This window comes from Rhinolophus sinicus, chromosome 11 (assembly GCF_057876585.1).
Source record: "Rhinolophus sinicus isolate RSI-liver-muscle chromosome 11, RSI-T2T, whole genome shotgun sequence".
NCBI classification, from domain to species: domain Eukaryota; kingdom Metazoa; phylum Chordata; class Mammalia; order Chiroptera; family Rhinolophidae; genus Rhinolophus; species Rhinolophus sinicus.
The window spans coordinates 795554-810378 of NC_142511.1; the positions used below are offsets into that span (position 1 = coordinate 795554).

The 14825-nt window shown below is 54.2% G+C and overlaps 1 protein-coding gene across 4 annotated transcripts in view; it reads left to right on the forward strand.

The window, feature by feature from the left end:
• Positions 1 to 14825, forward strand: part of DDR2 (discoidin domain receptor tyrosine kinase 2) — a 99362-nt gene that overhangs the window by 72943 nt on the left and 11594 nt on the right. For all 4 annotated transcript variants that reach the window (XM_088801539.1, XM_074322055.2, XM_074322056.2 and 1 more), the window contains 7 exons: positions 2407 to 2590; positions 3672 to 3915; positions 6729 to 6791; positions 7494 to 7624; positions 10535 to 10745; positions 11873 to 12096; positions 13264 to 13391. In XM_088801539.1, the coding sequence (XP_088657665.1) occupies positions 2407 to 2590; positions 3672 to 3915; positions 6729 to 6791; positions 7494 to 7624; positions 10535 to 10745; positions 11873 to 12096; positions 13264 to 13391 (1185 nt within the window). The remainder of the gene's footprint in view (positions 1 to 2406; positions 2591 to 3671; positions 3916 to 6728; positions 6792 to 7493; positions 7625 to 10534; positions 10746 to 11872; positions 12097 to 13263; positions 13392 to 14825) is intronic.

Genomic DNA, 14825 nt, shown 5'->3' on the forward strand with positions numbered 1-14825 from the left:
GGAAATCACAGAGTGGTCGAATCCAGTTTAGTTTAATAAATCTTTGCTAGTCAACTGGTATCCTGTGCAAGGGTCGTGGCCAAGCTCACAGTTAGGGATGCGGCTCAAATGGGGTGTGAGTACCACGCATAGGGCATGGTAAGCACACTCTGCTTCAGAGGACAGAGAAAGCGGCAGGAGGCACGCAGAGCGCTGGGAGTCTGGTCACTTGCATTCGCTGTGGGGCTTACATGTTGGGGATGGGAAAGAAAAGCATTTGTGAAGAGCTGTGTACGTGTGAGTTGTTACCTGATTGGAGGACAGAAAAGACGTGATGGAATGGATGTCATCAGAGTGGGCCCCAAAGGCCCACAGATCTCACAGACACAGAATCCTGAAATGGCACTTTAGGCAAACACCATGGCTGGGCGGTCTCAGGGAAAAACCAGCAGCTCAGCTCAGCACGGGCATGTTGCCGTGGCAAAGCCGTAGTGAGAAGCGCCAGGCAGCTGTGTCGTGTTTTGGAGACACTTGAACGTCAGGCCAGGAGGAGGGTTAAGGACTGTGCCCTAATGGGGACCATAGGACAGGGATAGGGATGGACATGCATGTAGGTGGCATTTCCACCTGATGAAACTGTCACCTGATGACAGTCTAGGTGACTGAAACAGTGGGGATGCCATTTATTCACTCAACAGATAAATACTTAATGGTTACTGTGCACCAGGTGCTCTCGGGGACGGTGGAAGCACAGTGGAGTTGACAGGAGTGCAGCCAGGTGCACGAGTGAGGTTAGGAAGCGATGAGGATGGATTTAGCTAGGGATGAGTTTCGGGGACCGACAGCCATTCCGATGGAGAGACGAAGCCCCAGGGGGAAGGCCAAACGTCACCAGAAGTCTAGACCCAATCAGCATCCACTTAATAACGGACGTGAGGAGATGTCTCGCTGGGGTGTGGCTGAGTGGTGGGAGGCGCGTTACCGATTCAGAACCTCAGGAACTAGTCCGAAGAGCAGAAGTGCCTTTTTCTAATTAAACATTTTCTAAAAGTAGAATATGGTTGTTGTGGGAATCCTCAGAGTTCTCAAGTAAACGAAGTGAGCAGGGAAAGTGTCTCTCTTTCTCCCGTCCCCACCTGATTTATCATTGTTTAAGGAGAAACTGGATACGTATTCCTTTGAATCTGTGTTGCTTTCACATGACTTTTAAGAGGTTTTACTTTTCTGGGGACAATGGGAAATACATTTATTGCAAGTAAACTTATGTTCTCCTAGCCTTCTGATCTGTAGAGAGAAGAAACAGATGGCAAAACCTTGGAAGGGGGATCCAGACTCTGGTCACTGTGGAAAAGGCCAGTCAAATTTTATAATTTGCCAAACGTTTATCAATGAACCAGTATATTTAAAAATGTGTCTTTAAGGCTGGCGTAGTCACACTTAACCGTTTCTGTAGCTCACAAACTTGACATCCTGTTGGTGGGGCCCTGACCTCACACATACAGCTGGTGGGTGGACATGCCATCGTCTTCATTTGGGAAACTCCTGACCGATCTCTGGAGCTCGAGTCGGGGAAGCGGCGCCTGATGGTTCTTGCGGGCGCCTCACAAACAGAAGGAAGGTGTCCTCACGCTCCTCCAATAGTCCCGTGAACATAAGTGCACGCACGGCCCATCCTGCAGTCGGCTCCTGGCCCACGCAGCCATTCCCGACGGGCGTCCGCGCAGAAGGGGGAAGGTGCGGGGCGAGAACACGGCCAAAGCCAGTGCCTGGGCCTGTGTGGTCCGCGCGCCTCCCTCCACGAGTCTACAAATTTGACTCAAGTGCCAGGTAATTGGCATAAATTTGGCAGAGGCCATTTTTTCTTTCCCTTCAGTTTGATATCAAATGGGGGTGTTGGCGATGCGGGGCACAGGTGCACGCCGCAGCTCTGGGCCCGCTCACTGCAGGATGGATGACAGCAGGCGCTCAAAGGACTCGAGCGCTTTGCAGGCCCCTCGGGGACCAGGCGGGGCGAGTGCCCTGGCGGGTGCGTTCGTGCATGCGCACGTGCGGGGACTCGTTAACCAAATACGTCTGGGGTTGTTGAGTCATTTTGCAAAGGCGCATGTCAGCGTGTAAGAGCAGGACGCGTGCAATGCGTGACAGACACCTTTCCATCGAAAACGATGGGCTGCTGTTGAGAAGCTTTGCTAGTGAAGGGGTTCGCATCAAATACCCCGTGAACTGCATCTCAGTGAGAGGCTTGCTTCGTGGGGGCAGCACAGATGAGTCAGCACTAAAGTGTGTCGGGTTTTTCATAATCCTTCGGCCTCCAAGATAATCAGCGTTTACGCAGCCCGGGCGGAGAGGCAGCTGAAAGCCCCCCGCGGGTGGATCCTTAACCGCAGGCTCCCTCTCCCTTTCCTTCTGCTGCCCTGGCCCGAGCAGCATGACCGAAGGGCTGGGCCAGCTGACAGATGGGGTGTTCGGCCTGGACGACTTCACCCAGACCCACGAGTACCACGTGTGGCCCGGCTACGACTACGTGGGCTGGAGGAACGAGAGCGCCACCAACGGCTACATCGAGATTCTGTTTGAATTCGACCGAGTCAGGAATTTCACCACCATGAAGGTTAGTGGGGCTCAGGGCGGTGGGACGTCTCCAGGAAGCCAAAATCATGGCGTAGAGAGAAGGTTCTGGAAAGAGCCGGGGTGGGGCCGTCAGGACGGGGTCACGCGCATCCCCTGCTACTCAGTCGCCCGCAGTCCTTCCCCAGTCGCTCCGTCTCGCCGGCTCGCGTGTCCGCGGTAAAGGCGGGGGTTGGGCGCGGCCACTGCCCTCCGTGTTTCTGTCGACATGTCCGTTAGGCACAGCGGGCAGTCTCTAGGGCCCATGAGAAGGTTTTACCTCCTTCAACTGTCAGAAGAAACAAAGTTAACTTTACGGTCAAAAGTTATTCTCATCTTTTTAACGACACAGTTGTAAAATATAATTTTAATATACTTTTACGGAGGGAGGGGCCCACCAAGGCCGCAGTGCCAGGCCCACGGGAGCCACTTGTGGCCCTGCCCACTCCCCAGGGACTGGCACTCCTGCCGGTGAGGGAGGCTCAGGGCAAGTCTGACCCTCAATGGAGAGCGCGGGGCTGTGTGTTCTGAGCCCCCCTGGAGTGCTTCCTCCCCCCACAGCACTGAGAAATCCTGGTAGAAGATTCCACAGCCTTCCGTTCCCAGAGCCCTTATCTGTGTAACAGCCCGTCTGTCGTCATTTATGTGCCGGTGTCTCCCTGGACCTCAAGGTCCTCCAAGGTAGTGACTGACCTGTGTTCCTGGCACGTACGGTGTGCCGGCTCAGTAACTGTGGTTGGATCACAGACTCCTCGCTGCCCACTGTCACCGCTGGCAGTCATAAGCGGCTCTGTGACCTTGGCTACGAGGATGAGGGAGGAGGCCCCTGGTGAGCAGTGTCTGAACTCTACATGGAGCTGACGGAGAGCCGGGGCCGCAGCAGGATTCCAGGCGTCTGGCCAGGCTCAGCCCTTCACTGTGGGGTCTCGGGCAGCTACCGGAGGCTGAGAGCCCAGCTGGCGGCGGGGTGGGGGAGTTTTACCCCGAGTGCCACCACCCTAAGACATGGATTCTTCTGTCGTGTACTCGTGTGCGGCCGCGTACCAGCCGCTGAACGCTGGCCCTTCACTCCCGCGCCCTCCCAGGTTCACTGCAACAACATGTTCGCCAAAGGGGTGAAGATTTTTAAGGGGGTGCAGTGCTACTTCCGCTCTGAGGCCAACGAGTGGGAGCCTAACTCCGTGTCCTTCCCGCTGGTGCTGGACGACGCCAACCCCAGTGCCCGCTTCGTCACCGTGCCCCTCCACCACCGCATGGCCAGTGCCATCAAGTGCCAGTACCACTTCGCTGACTCCTGGATGATGTTCAGTGAGATCACCTTCCAATCAGGTCGGGAGCCCGGGGCCCTGGGCGTGGCAGGCGTGTGGGAGGACGGTTACGGGTGTCCTCTGAGTGCGGACACAGGGTCTTCTGTGTGACTGCTGTGCCGGGGCGGGCAGGGTGCACGGGGTGGGTGGGGGGACAGAGTGTCGCCTGGCTCCACATACTGTGTAGGGACTTGTAAGACGAAGGGTTACAATGAGAGTGCCACGTGTCAAGCGTGATGTGCCTGAAGCCAGTTAAGGGGGAGCCCACCTCGCACGATGAAAGTATTTAAATGAAGATTTCTGAAATACACAAAGCAAGGAGAACAGCGAGCCCCACTGCCATCAGCCTTGCTGAGCTTGGGGATTGAGCCGTGTTTGCTGCTTCTCTTTCCCCCTTTTGCTGTCGTATTTTAAAGCAAATCTGAGACGTTATTTGATTTCATTAGTAACAATTTTAGATGCATCTAAAGACATTAACATCTTTCTAAGCATCGTGCCATCATGCCATCTGACATTTACTCACAGCTACAGTAATTCCTTCGTATCAACTATGTCATAGCCTGTCCCCGCAGGGCCTGATTGTCTGGTGTTGTCTTCCTGCCATGGGCTTGGTCGCGTTAGGACCCCAATGAGGCCCTCTTGGGGTGTCTCCTTTACTCTGTTCCTAAGTGTTTCTTTTAGTCTCACACAGGCCCGTTTCTAAACTCTCTTCTGCTTTGGCTGATGACTTTCCCAGCGCCTCTAACGCTGCCGTTCCTGCACACGGGTGGTAGCCTCAGGCCGGCTTGATCCAAGCTCAGTGTCCACTTTTGTCCCGGGTTTTCACAGCCTGTGCTGTGTGCTACGTCCAGCCTCCTCGTGGGCTGCAGTGTTCCGTTCCCTCACTGTTGGTGATGCTAAGAGCAGCCCCACGGTCGTTCACTCTCGCTTTGCCCTCCCTGGGTGGCCACTGCTCGAATCGTGTCCCCCTAGTCCTTGCTCAGTGGTGGTTTTCTAACCCTTTTCTCCCTCCGCATTTGTTGTCTGCTGCCTTCCTTCCGACTGGACGAACTGCCCCTCCTGCCCTGTTCACGTCAGAGGGCAAGGCACAGGGTCCGTTTTTCCTCTTCACCAACCTTCACAGTGAGGAGCTGGTACCCTCACAACCATCAGCAATGCCAGTGCGTTTGTCTTAGTGTCATCACGCACTCATTGCTTTTTATGAGCTCGATTACAGTGATTCTTCTTGCTGATGCTCAGATTGTCCTACGTTTGACCCGAGCACACACCTTTAACTGCTCTGTGTTCTTTGGATCCGACCCCATAGCCTTTGAGAACCGTCCCGTTTTTAGAAGGAACAAGATGCCCCAAGCTCATTTCGAACATTTATTGCTCCAGCGCTTGAACCACGATTTCCTCGAGCAAATGTGGTTCCTTCCAGTGGGGGGTGGTGTTAGGAGACCACAGACTGGGCAACAGGGACCGTGGCAGGTCTGGGAAAGTTCAAAGGCACTCGGGACATTGCACTGTCACAATTCAGATGGGAGTACAAGCCTGTACAGTGATTTTCAAAAGACGCTCACGTGGTACCAATGACACGTGGTCAGAGGAGAGAAGAGGCCACTAGAGTGGCTGGGAATGGACAGTGGCAAAGGAGGGAGAGCTGCACTGGCCTGGGAGAAACTTCTGCGCAAAAAGTACCTGAGAGCAGGAGACTTTGAATTATCACCTGGGTCATGATTCAAAGATAAACCAGAAGACCCACTTCCTGATTTGACTTTTAAAGGCAGAGAATTTCAAGCTGGTTTGCTCCTTCGGACATACTGACAAGGAGAGAGAGCTGTTTGGAGCAGCAGGTCTGGTGCCTCAGGCCTCCTGTTACAGATTTAATCTAAGAGTAAATGGATGGAATACTTTGTGGGAAGTGTTTATGAAGAGCAGAAATTTGGATGTTCGAAAGCAGTGTCACTTACATTGTGTTAATTGGGCGACAACCGATTGCTGTCCATGGCCAGGGGCTGCGTCTGCAGAGTAATTAATTGGTACCTGATCATATCCCAGCTGGTTACAGCATTGGGCTGCTCTCAGTGCCAGGGATGTCTTGAGCTTTTAATGCAGTTTCGTGATAATATTAGTTTTCACTGGAGCCTGAGGACCCAATTCAGAGACATAATGTAGACGCCAGACATCTCCCTATATAACAATGTGAAGAAGGAAAATTAGGATTTGGGTGGGAATTGTCTCCTAGAAGGGAAATGTGTATTCTAACGCTTCACCTCTTTGGTCAGACAGATCAGAGGAGAACATTAGTTGCCAGCATCAGTCTTGCAGGTACACTTTGGGGTCTGACCTTAGAAGCTGCGACATCGCAGGAAGGACACCCTAATATCCATAAGTATCTATAAGGATAAAGGCTAATTGACAAATTAAGGGGCAGCGACACACAGTGAAACAACAGAGTTTATAAAGCACTTGAGTTTCCTGGAAGGAGGAGCTTCTTGGCAGCTGTCTGCCGCCTGCCCACCTGCCCACTGTGTCTGCTCCATTTGGCTGAATCGCGTCTCCCATCCTGTGCCTCCCTGTGACACCTGCGTCATGGCCCCACATCATTGCTTCTTAAACGTCTTTGCACTACGGCACCCAGGATGCCGTAATTTAAACAAAACTTTTACAAAAGAAGAGTTGCCCTTACTAAACAGATGAAGGGAGATATTTTTTTATTTAATATAATATGTGCTTTGGTGTTAAGAAAGGCTGGTGGCAACCCAGGAAGTTGACGTCACGGCGTGCTGGGGCACAGCCGCCTTCCAAAACCCGCTACTGACGGTCCGCTCTGGCCCCCGTGTTTGCTCACAGATGCTGCCATGTACAACAACTCTGGAGCCCTGCCCCCGCCGCCCGTGGCACCCACCACCTACGGTACGTGTGAGTCCCGTGGGAGGGAGCACGCGCAGGAGCCAAGGGTGGGGTCTGCAAAGGCCCGGCTGTCTGTGTGCGGGGCTCCACAACCGGCCGTGCAGCTCCAAAGCCAACACCCAGACTCCCCCTGTCCACTGTCGGGCGGGTCACATGACCCCCACGGAGGCGGAGCTGAGTCCCACTCGCTCCATGAGAGCATGCGAAGCTAGCAGGAACAGGGGAGGGGACGTTTCTAGGTGAGACCCACAGTGGGGGTCGCAGAGACTGGGGGGGAGTCTGTGAAACACAGTGCCAGTCTCTCTACTTGTAGATAAATATGACAGGTTGCTTCAGGCCCCCACTGGCCACACAAGCCAGCCAGTGTGGGGTCGAGTGTCTCCAAAGAGGCCCTTGGCCCCCATGCTCGTCTCAAGAATGCAGAGTGGGACGTGGTGCACGGGTGTTTCATGAGGTGTGACCGGGGCCAGCAGACCAGGCCGTGGTAATAAAGGAACAAACTTGGGGAAGATGGAAGACCTCTCCTCTACCCGCCATGCTCCCTAGGAGACGTGCAGGGTACAGGAGCAGTGCAGCATGGCCGGGAAGGAGCAGGAGGGCTGTGGGGGCACCTGGGGGGACTGTCCCGGACGGACAGCGTTGCCTCCCTGTCCCTGGTCCAGCCCCTGAGGGGATGCCCTGTCGCCTTTCTCTTCCTGGTCGTAGATCCAATGCTGAAAGTCGACGACAGCAACACTCGGATCCTGATTGGCTGCTTGGTGGCCATCATCTTCATCCTCCTGGCCATCATTGTCATCATCCTGTGGCGGCAGTTCTGGCAGAAGATGCTGGAGAAGGTGAGCGTCCTGTCCCACGCTGCTGTGACCCAGCAGTGGAAGGCAAATTCTGAGCATGTAAATGTGTAAGCGGTGAGCCCACTGGGGTCCGAGGAGCCCAGGGTGGGGGAAGGACAAGCCGAGCCCATGCTCTGGCTTTAGGATGCAGTTTGGAGCCTCCCCAGAAAACTCCCACCATGTGGAATCTCAGTGCAGGTTGCCCTTGCAGTTCTGAGTCACTGGGTGTGTGGCGGGGGGAGGGGTGCAGGCATCCGTGTTTCTCAAAAAAATTAACGCGTGGTTCCGATCCCTAATTGATACCTCCCTAAAATCTCGGACAACAACGTTCCTTCTCTTCTTTTACTGTTTGCTTGTTTGGTGTGTGTGTGTGTGTGTGAAAACATCCAGCCTCATTAACGTCCAGCCAAGTTCATAGTGACTCTAGTCCTGCTGCTTTGTGCCTGGAGGTCGTGACTCCCTGTCTCCGAGTCCCTCCTCAGTCTTTCTGTCCAGGTCAGGTCATCTGAATGTTTCCATTACATGTCTCTTCCACTTTCCATCTACAGACTTTCTCACGTGTGTTATTTTACGTGACCCTCACTGCGCAATGGTGAGTTGGGCACAGTCCTTACATTTAACCGTCTTTGTGATGGGGAGACGTGATGTGCTCAAGGGCACACACCCCATATCCTGTCGTCCATGTGCTTTCCAATTGTCAGGCTTGACGTATGTTGCCTTCTTTTCTTCCAAAACATACATTTCACCAAAGATGGAGTAACTACGACTTTGGTTTCTTAGGACAGATAACAACTTTCTGGACACTGCTGCTAAGTTCTTGGGGTCTTCTGATGATTAAGTGTTTCTCTCTTTGGCCGTGGACGTCTTCCCTGGTCTGTGAGCTCGTGTGGACGTGGACTATGAGAAACCTTGGGCTGGAGGCAGGGGCACGGCCTGACTGGGGCCGTGCTGGGGATGGGCTCGCACAGGGGCCAGTGCCCAGGCGGAGTGGGGACCAGAGAGGGGACAGGCCACTGCGAGGTTGGACTGGAACCTGTGAGCTCCGGATGCAGGACATGAGGGAAGGGCTGAAATCAGAGCAGTTGGGAGGAGGACCAGACGAGCAGCCTGTGATTCCTTCTGGTCTGTCCCACACTCAGTTCTGAGAGGAGTGAGCCTACTTTCAGGGTTTTAGGCAGCGAGGTTTCGCAGAAGAGATGCTCTCCTTGCTTCCCATAAGCACCTGTAAACACTTAGGTACATGAAAGCTTTTGATCCATAAATAGTGACTGGAGACTGAAAGGAAGCATCCAGAGAACTTGCCCACTGGCTCGATGAGGCTGTAGCAGAGCCTTCACCTTTTAGTGCTGGAGCGCACTGGGCACCTGGCTTCCAGGTGAGGGGAGCACAGGTGCTGGGGACGGAAGCTGCAGTGTGTCCTTACGCAACCGTCTATCCTGGCTGAATCTTAGCTGAGGCGGAAGGGCCTGTGTTCTCTATTCCCTGAGCAATTTCTCTTTATTTGAGCCAGAATTTACCCCACTTCTTGGGGCTTTCTTCTGAAACCCAGTGGGATGTATTCATGGGCTGTGAGAGGAATGCTGGATTAGAGACTCCAGGTGAAGGGCAGCAAAACTCTTGCCCTCGAATACTTAACTTTGTTCTTCAAAAAATTCTTTCTGCCCTGTACGTCCTGAGTGAGGAAACTCAAGAGGCTCTCGAGTGACACAGGATTTCTTCCTGGGGACAGAATTCTTTGTGGAAAACATTTCAGCATATACCCGTAGTCCAAGAAACCTTCCTCAATGCAGCGGCAGACTGTGGCATATTTGGGGGTGTCCTCAGCGTTCTTCCTTTGAGAGATTCAGCCATATTTATTGAGTGCCTACTATGTGCTTCGAGTCTAGGGCATGAAGCGGGCATCTGAGTTTCTCCCCTGAGCACCCACAGCGCGTTTGTCGGAGTGGAGCTGGACTGGAGTCACATTGTCATATGTTCCGATTCCAGCGTACTTTTGAAGGAGCAGGCAGGTCACGTCAGCTGGGCTGACCCGAGAATTCGTTGTTTTATTCCTGTATCAGGTGTAATTCACCCAGGTATCCCCAGACACTCAGGGCTTTCCTTTTCCATTTCCTAGCCATTTTATTTTTGCTTAGTAGAAATGTGGGGTCCAGCGGTGTTACCCTGAACTACAGGGCCAGAAAGGCCAGGTGGACGCCTGATTCGTCATCGTGTAGAGGCACATTTGTTGAGTAATGAGCGTGTAAATGTTTGCTTACACACATCGAAATCGGTGGCAGGCCGAGTCAGCAAAGGCCGGTGTTTCCTAGAACACTGAACACACGAGACTGCCACGCTCTCCCGCTGGCGACCAGCAGGTCCTCTCAGGCCGATGACGCTGGAAGCGCATCAGAGAGCGTTGGCGGCCCAGAAATTAGCTCAAATTCCGCCTCCAAGAAGTGGGGTGCTCGTGCGGGGTTCCAGGCAGCGTCCCTCCGGCGGGGCGTCTGCAGCTCGTGTGAGCCGAGCAGGTGTCGGGGACAGACGTCGGGGCGCTGGGGACAGACGTCGGGGCGCCGGGGACAGACGTCGGGGCGCCGGGGACAGACGTCGGGGCATCAGGGACAGACGTCGGGGCGCTGGGGACAGACGTCGGGGCGCTGGGGACAGACGTCGGGGCGCCGGGGACAGACGTCGGGGCATCAGGGACAGACGTCGGGGCGCTGGGGACAGACGTCGGGGCGCTGGGGACAGACGTCGGGGCGCCGGGGACAGACGTCGGGGCATCAGGGACAGACGTCGGGGCGCTGGGGACAGACGTCGGGGCGCTGGGGACAGACGTCGGGGCGCTGGGGACAGACGTCGGGGCATCAGGGACAGACGTCGGGGCGCCGGGGACAGACGGGTGCCAGCTGCCCTTGTCCCTCCCTCCAGGCTTCCCGGAGGATGCTGGATGACGAAATGACAGTCAGTCTGTCCCTGCCCAGCGAGTCCAGCATGTTCAACAACAACCGCTCGTCCTCGCCCAGCGAGCAGGAGTCCAACTCCACCTACGACCGCATCTTCCCGCTCCGGCCGGACTATCAGGAGCCCTCGCGGCTCATCCGCAAACTGCCGGAGTTCGCACCGGGGGAGGAGGAGCCAGGTGGGCGTGGCGGGGGCGTGGCGGGGGCGGGGCCTGGGCCCAGGACGAGCGTGTGCTCAGCCCAACCGGGTGTTAGTCTGGAGACGCCCCGCCCTCTTACTAAGGTGTTTCCACCGGAGGAACCTAAACCGTCCACCGAATCCAACATCCGCATTTTAAAAGGGAGGAAGCGCCGATAAGGCACTTACCCAACGCCACATGTCGTTGGGGTCAATTCAGACTAGAATTTCACCTGGAGAAAAAGAAAGAAATGACGCTTACTCCATCCTGGGCTTCCCACCTGTTTAGCCATCTAGTTCACTGCATCTCGTTTTAGTTGATTTCTCCTTGGTGAAGATTTATTAGAATCACACAAGCTTTTATCATGAGAATAAATATTTCTTGTCTTTTCTCGATAAAAGCCTTGCTTGGTAAAACAGTGCCACTTGGCTCACTTCCCAGAGAATCGCTGCAGATGACACGGGAAGGGGTGCTGGGTGGTCACTGAGGCTCAGAGCAGCTTTTCTGTAAACTCAGCAAATGAAAAGCGACCCAGTCAGTGGACAGGGACGTGTGGTGGCTGAGAGGCAGGGACCCCCTGGGACAGCTCCGGCTTTCCAGGCCTCTTTCTGAAGGAAGAAGGGAAACTGGCACAAACTTGTCACTCAGTGGACAGCAAGCATTGAGGGGGCATTTTACAGGCAGCAAGAAAAAGGATCGAAGCTGAACTGTTTCCTGGGCTGGACTGCAGTCATTTATTTTCTGAAGTCTACCTCCTTTTAATGTTTTTTGTTTAACTTAGGAAGTTTCTTAAACTACATCATATAAGTTTAATCAGATAGTGTCTATATACCTCAACTAGGTTGTGAACAGAGATAAGGAATGTGCTATTAAATGTGGCCCGTCCTGTGGTGGCTTCAGCACACGGCCATCTGAGGAGTCATGGTGGCCCTGTAGTTTGAGGACAAGCGCAGGACGCACACGGGAGGCTGTGTCCTGAAGGCCACAGAAAGAGTGTCTAGAAAACCAGGGACATCAGGAGTAGGCTGGCTGCCCGGGTCGTGCTCCAGAGCAGCCTCTTCAGGCCTCCTTCCCTGAAGAGTCTCTGGAGACGCCCCTGGGATGAGCCCCCGCCCCTGTCCCCGCAGGCTGCAGTGGCGTCGTGAAGCCGGTCCAGCCCAGTGGGCCCGAGGGCGTGCCACACTACGCAGAGGCTGACATCGTGAACCTCCAGGGGGTGACAGGTGGCAACACCTACTCAGTGCCAGCCGTCACCATGGACCTGCTCTCCGGGAAGGACGTGGCCGTGGAAGAGTTCCCCCGGAAACTCTTAACTTTCAAGGAGAAACTGGGAGAAGGCCAGTTTGGGGAGGTGAGTTGAGTCTTTGAGTGGGGCCTCCAGTCTTTGGTTGCTCACAGGTTGTGGCCAAATAAAAATGGCCAGCAGAGCAACATGTCCCCCCAGAGGGGAGTCACACACAGCTGTCTCCTGCCCTTGTCTGTCCTCGCATTGTCCTCAAGAAGACTCAGACACTTTCACCTTGGTCAAACACGGGTGCAGTTCCTGGCTGCTCTGACTCTATGCAGGAGTTTTTGAAGCAGGCAAGTCACCAGACTCTAGATATTGGGAAAAACTCAATATTTCCAAAACTTTTACAATAGGTTTCAGAGGGTGGGGCCCCACAGATGCGGTCATCTCATCTAAACTGTCCAAGGACACCCTGCTACTCGTGAGCCGCCTTGTTTTTCCCTTTTAATGGGAGTTCTGTGTAAAAGGGTCACAAACAGCCTGGCCCTGCCGCTGGCCCCAGGATCGGCCGGGAGGACGGGAATCACCAGTTGCGATGAGGAGGTGCGCACCTCTCGGGGGGCCCTGAGTCCTGCATGGGGATGTGGCTTGTCACTCCTCTGTCGGCCACATGAACCTTCGAGAACTCAAAGCAGTGGTTTCAGTTGCAATGGGGGCTCGGGAGCATGGCGGCCCCCACTCCAAGTGTCGTTCTTGGCTTAACAAGCACGCGCTCCTGGTTTCGGGGTGGTTTGGAGCTGGGGGAGGTGGAAGGGTCCACAGCATCTGTTTCTGGTGTGATGTGTACTCATTGTCCCCTGGGCTCAAAACGCAGGTTCATTATGCCATGGTAACACGTGGGTGGTGCTAATGCTGACGCCATACTGACGGGTCACCGCACAGAGGGACTCGCCTTATGTTGTCTATGATCCAGTGACTCAATGTCGAATCCCAGTTCAAGCATTTATACCGAGTGGCGTTTTATCATAAGCTACGTGGTCACAAAATACTGTTACAGATTCATCCACTCACATATCTAATGTTCCGATCAGTGTGTATTTCCTTTTCAGCACAGTAACATGTTGTTTTTATCAATTATTTTGGATCAAAGATAGTGACACTTACCTTCTCGTTGGTCTTTGATTGTTTTGTTTGAGTTGTACGCGTTAGTTTATCCCCAGGAAGTGCCAGCAAGCACTGAGACGCCCTCGGGAGACCTGACGAGGCTGAGACTAGGTGACTTTTCTCTAGGTTCATCTCTGTGAAGTGGAGGGAATGGAAAAATTCAAAGACAAAGATTTCGCCCCAGACGTCAGTGCCAAGCAGCCTGTGCTCGTGGCCGTGAAGATGCTCCGAGCGGACGCCAACAAGAACGCCAGGTCTGTGGTCTGCATTTTGAATGTTCCGTTGCGTGTTTCCTCTTTAGGCCCAGGCACACTCCTGGAGACATCTCAGCAGCCTTCCCTGTGACCTGGGAGGTCTGGAGCGGCCTCGCGTTTCCGTGGTTGCACCTTCCTTTTCTTGTGGTCCCCAATCCTCCTCTCTGTTCTCCATTTCCCTCAAACACAAACGCACACGTTCCGCTGTATTTGCTCCGTGTTTACCTCCCACCTCTGCACAGAGCTGTGCTACCGACATGGCCGGCAGTCTGCCTGTGCTGCTGCCGGCCCTCCCTCCGCTCGGCAAGCTTCTCAGCACACACACCTCCCTTCCTAAACCTCCCCGTTCTCCTTCCTCCCACATCTCCATTTACTTTCTCTCCCTTTTTTTTCTCTTTCATGCTCCTTTTCTTCTATGTCCAGCAACCCCCCAAAATGAGAAGCTACCTCTACTTGGAAAAGTACCCATGGACCTCAAAGCAAAAGGACCCACAGTCCTTTAGCAGTTTTCCTGCATAAATTGCAGTTTCCAGCCACACTGCGCTGTCCGACAGCCTTTCCGTGACAGTGATGGTGAGTTAAACCTCACCCAGGGAGGCACGCTGCCTGGAAGCTGCTGGGCTGTGTCCCAGGAAGCTCACATCCGAGACATGAGCGCCTTCCCCTTGGCGCTGGCCATTTGTCTCGCTGTTCTCAGAGCAAGAGACAGTTCATTATCCCCAGTCTCCAAGTGACCGTAAATTCCAAAAATGGCAATAGGGTCTCATGAAAAGTCTTGCAGTTGACAGAATATGGAATGAAGAAGAAAGAAGGCGAGGGAGTTGAGCTGTGGAGGTTTGGGAATTTCTGTCTTAGGGACATCAGTCTGAATGACAGGTGACATCATCTGGGTCCCATGGAGAGATGGAGTAGCCCCGTATCCATCTGAGCACAGGCCTGAGAGTGGGAGACGTGCAGCCTCAGGACCTGACCCACTGTTCTGTTGGCCCGTTTGGCGTCCCTCCGCCTGTGTCCACCCTCTCAGCAGTGGTGGACGGCCTGACTCTCGGCCCTGTTTGGGGCTGACGCGGTGCCTGGGGTTCTGGATTCACACTGATGGAGTCCGCCTCCCGGTGCAGGATCCTAGAGAACTTACAGGAGGCACAACCGATCTGCTCCCGCAGGTGTGGGGATGTGGGCTGGTGGCCTCGCTGCCACACACTGCCCTTGGAAAGGCCACAGCCCACTTGGTGACTCCAGGGTGGCTGTCACCAAACAGTGTTAGTCTTGGCCAAGTGAGCACTGTTTTTGAAATGCCCCGACACCACCATAAACTTGAAGCAGCTCTGTTTGGAACGTTGCGACCCTTTGAGGAAAAGCCAGTGTGAGAAGGAAAGAACCGGCAGCTAAAGCAGAGGGGACGGTCACTTTACACAGAGCTTCTTTGCTGTATTA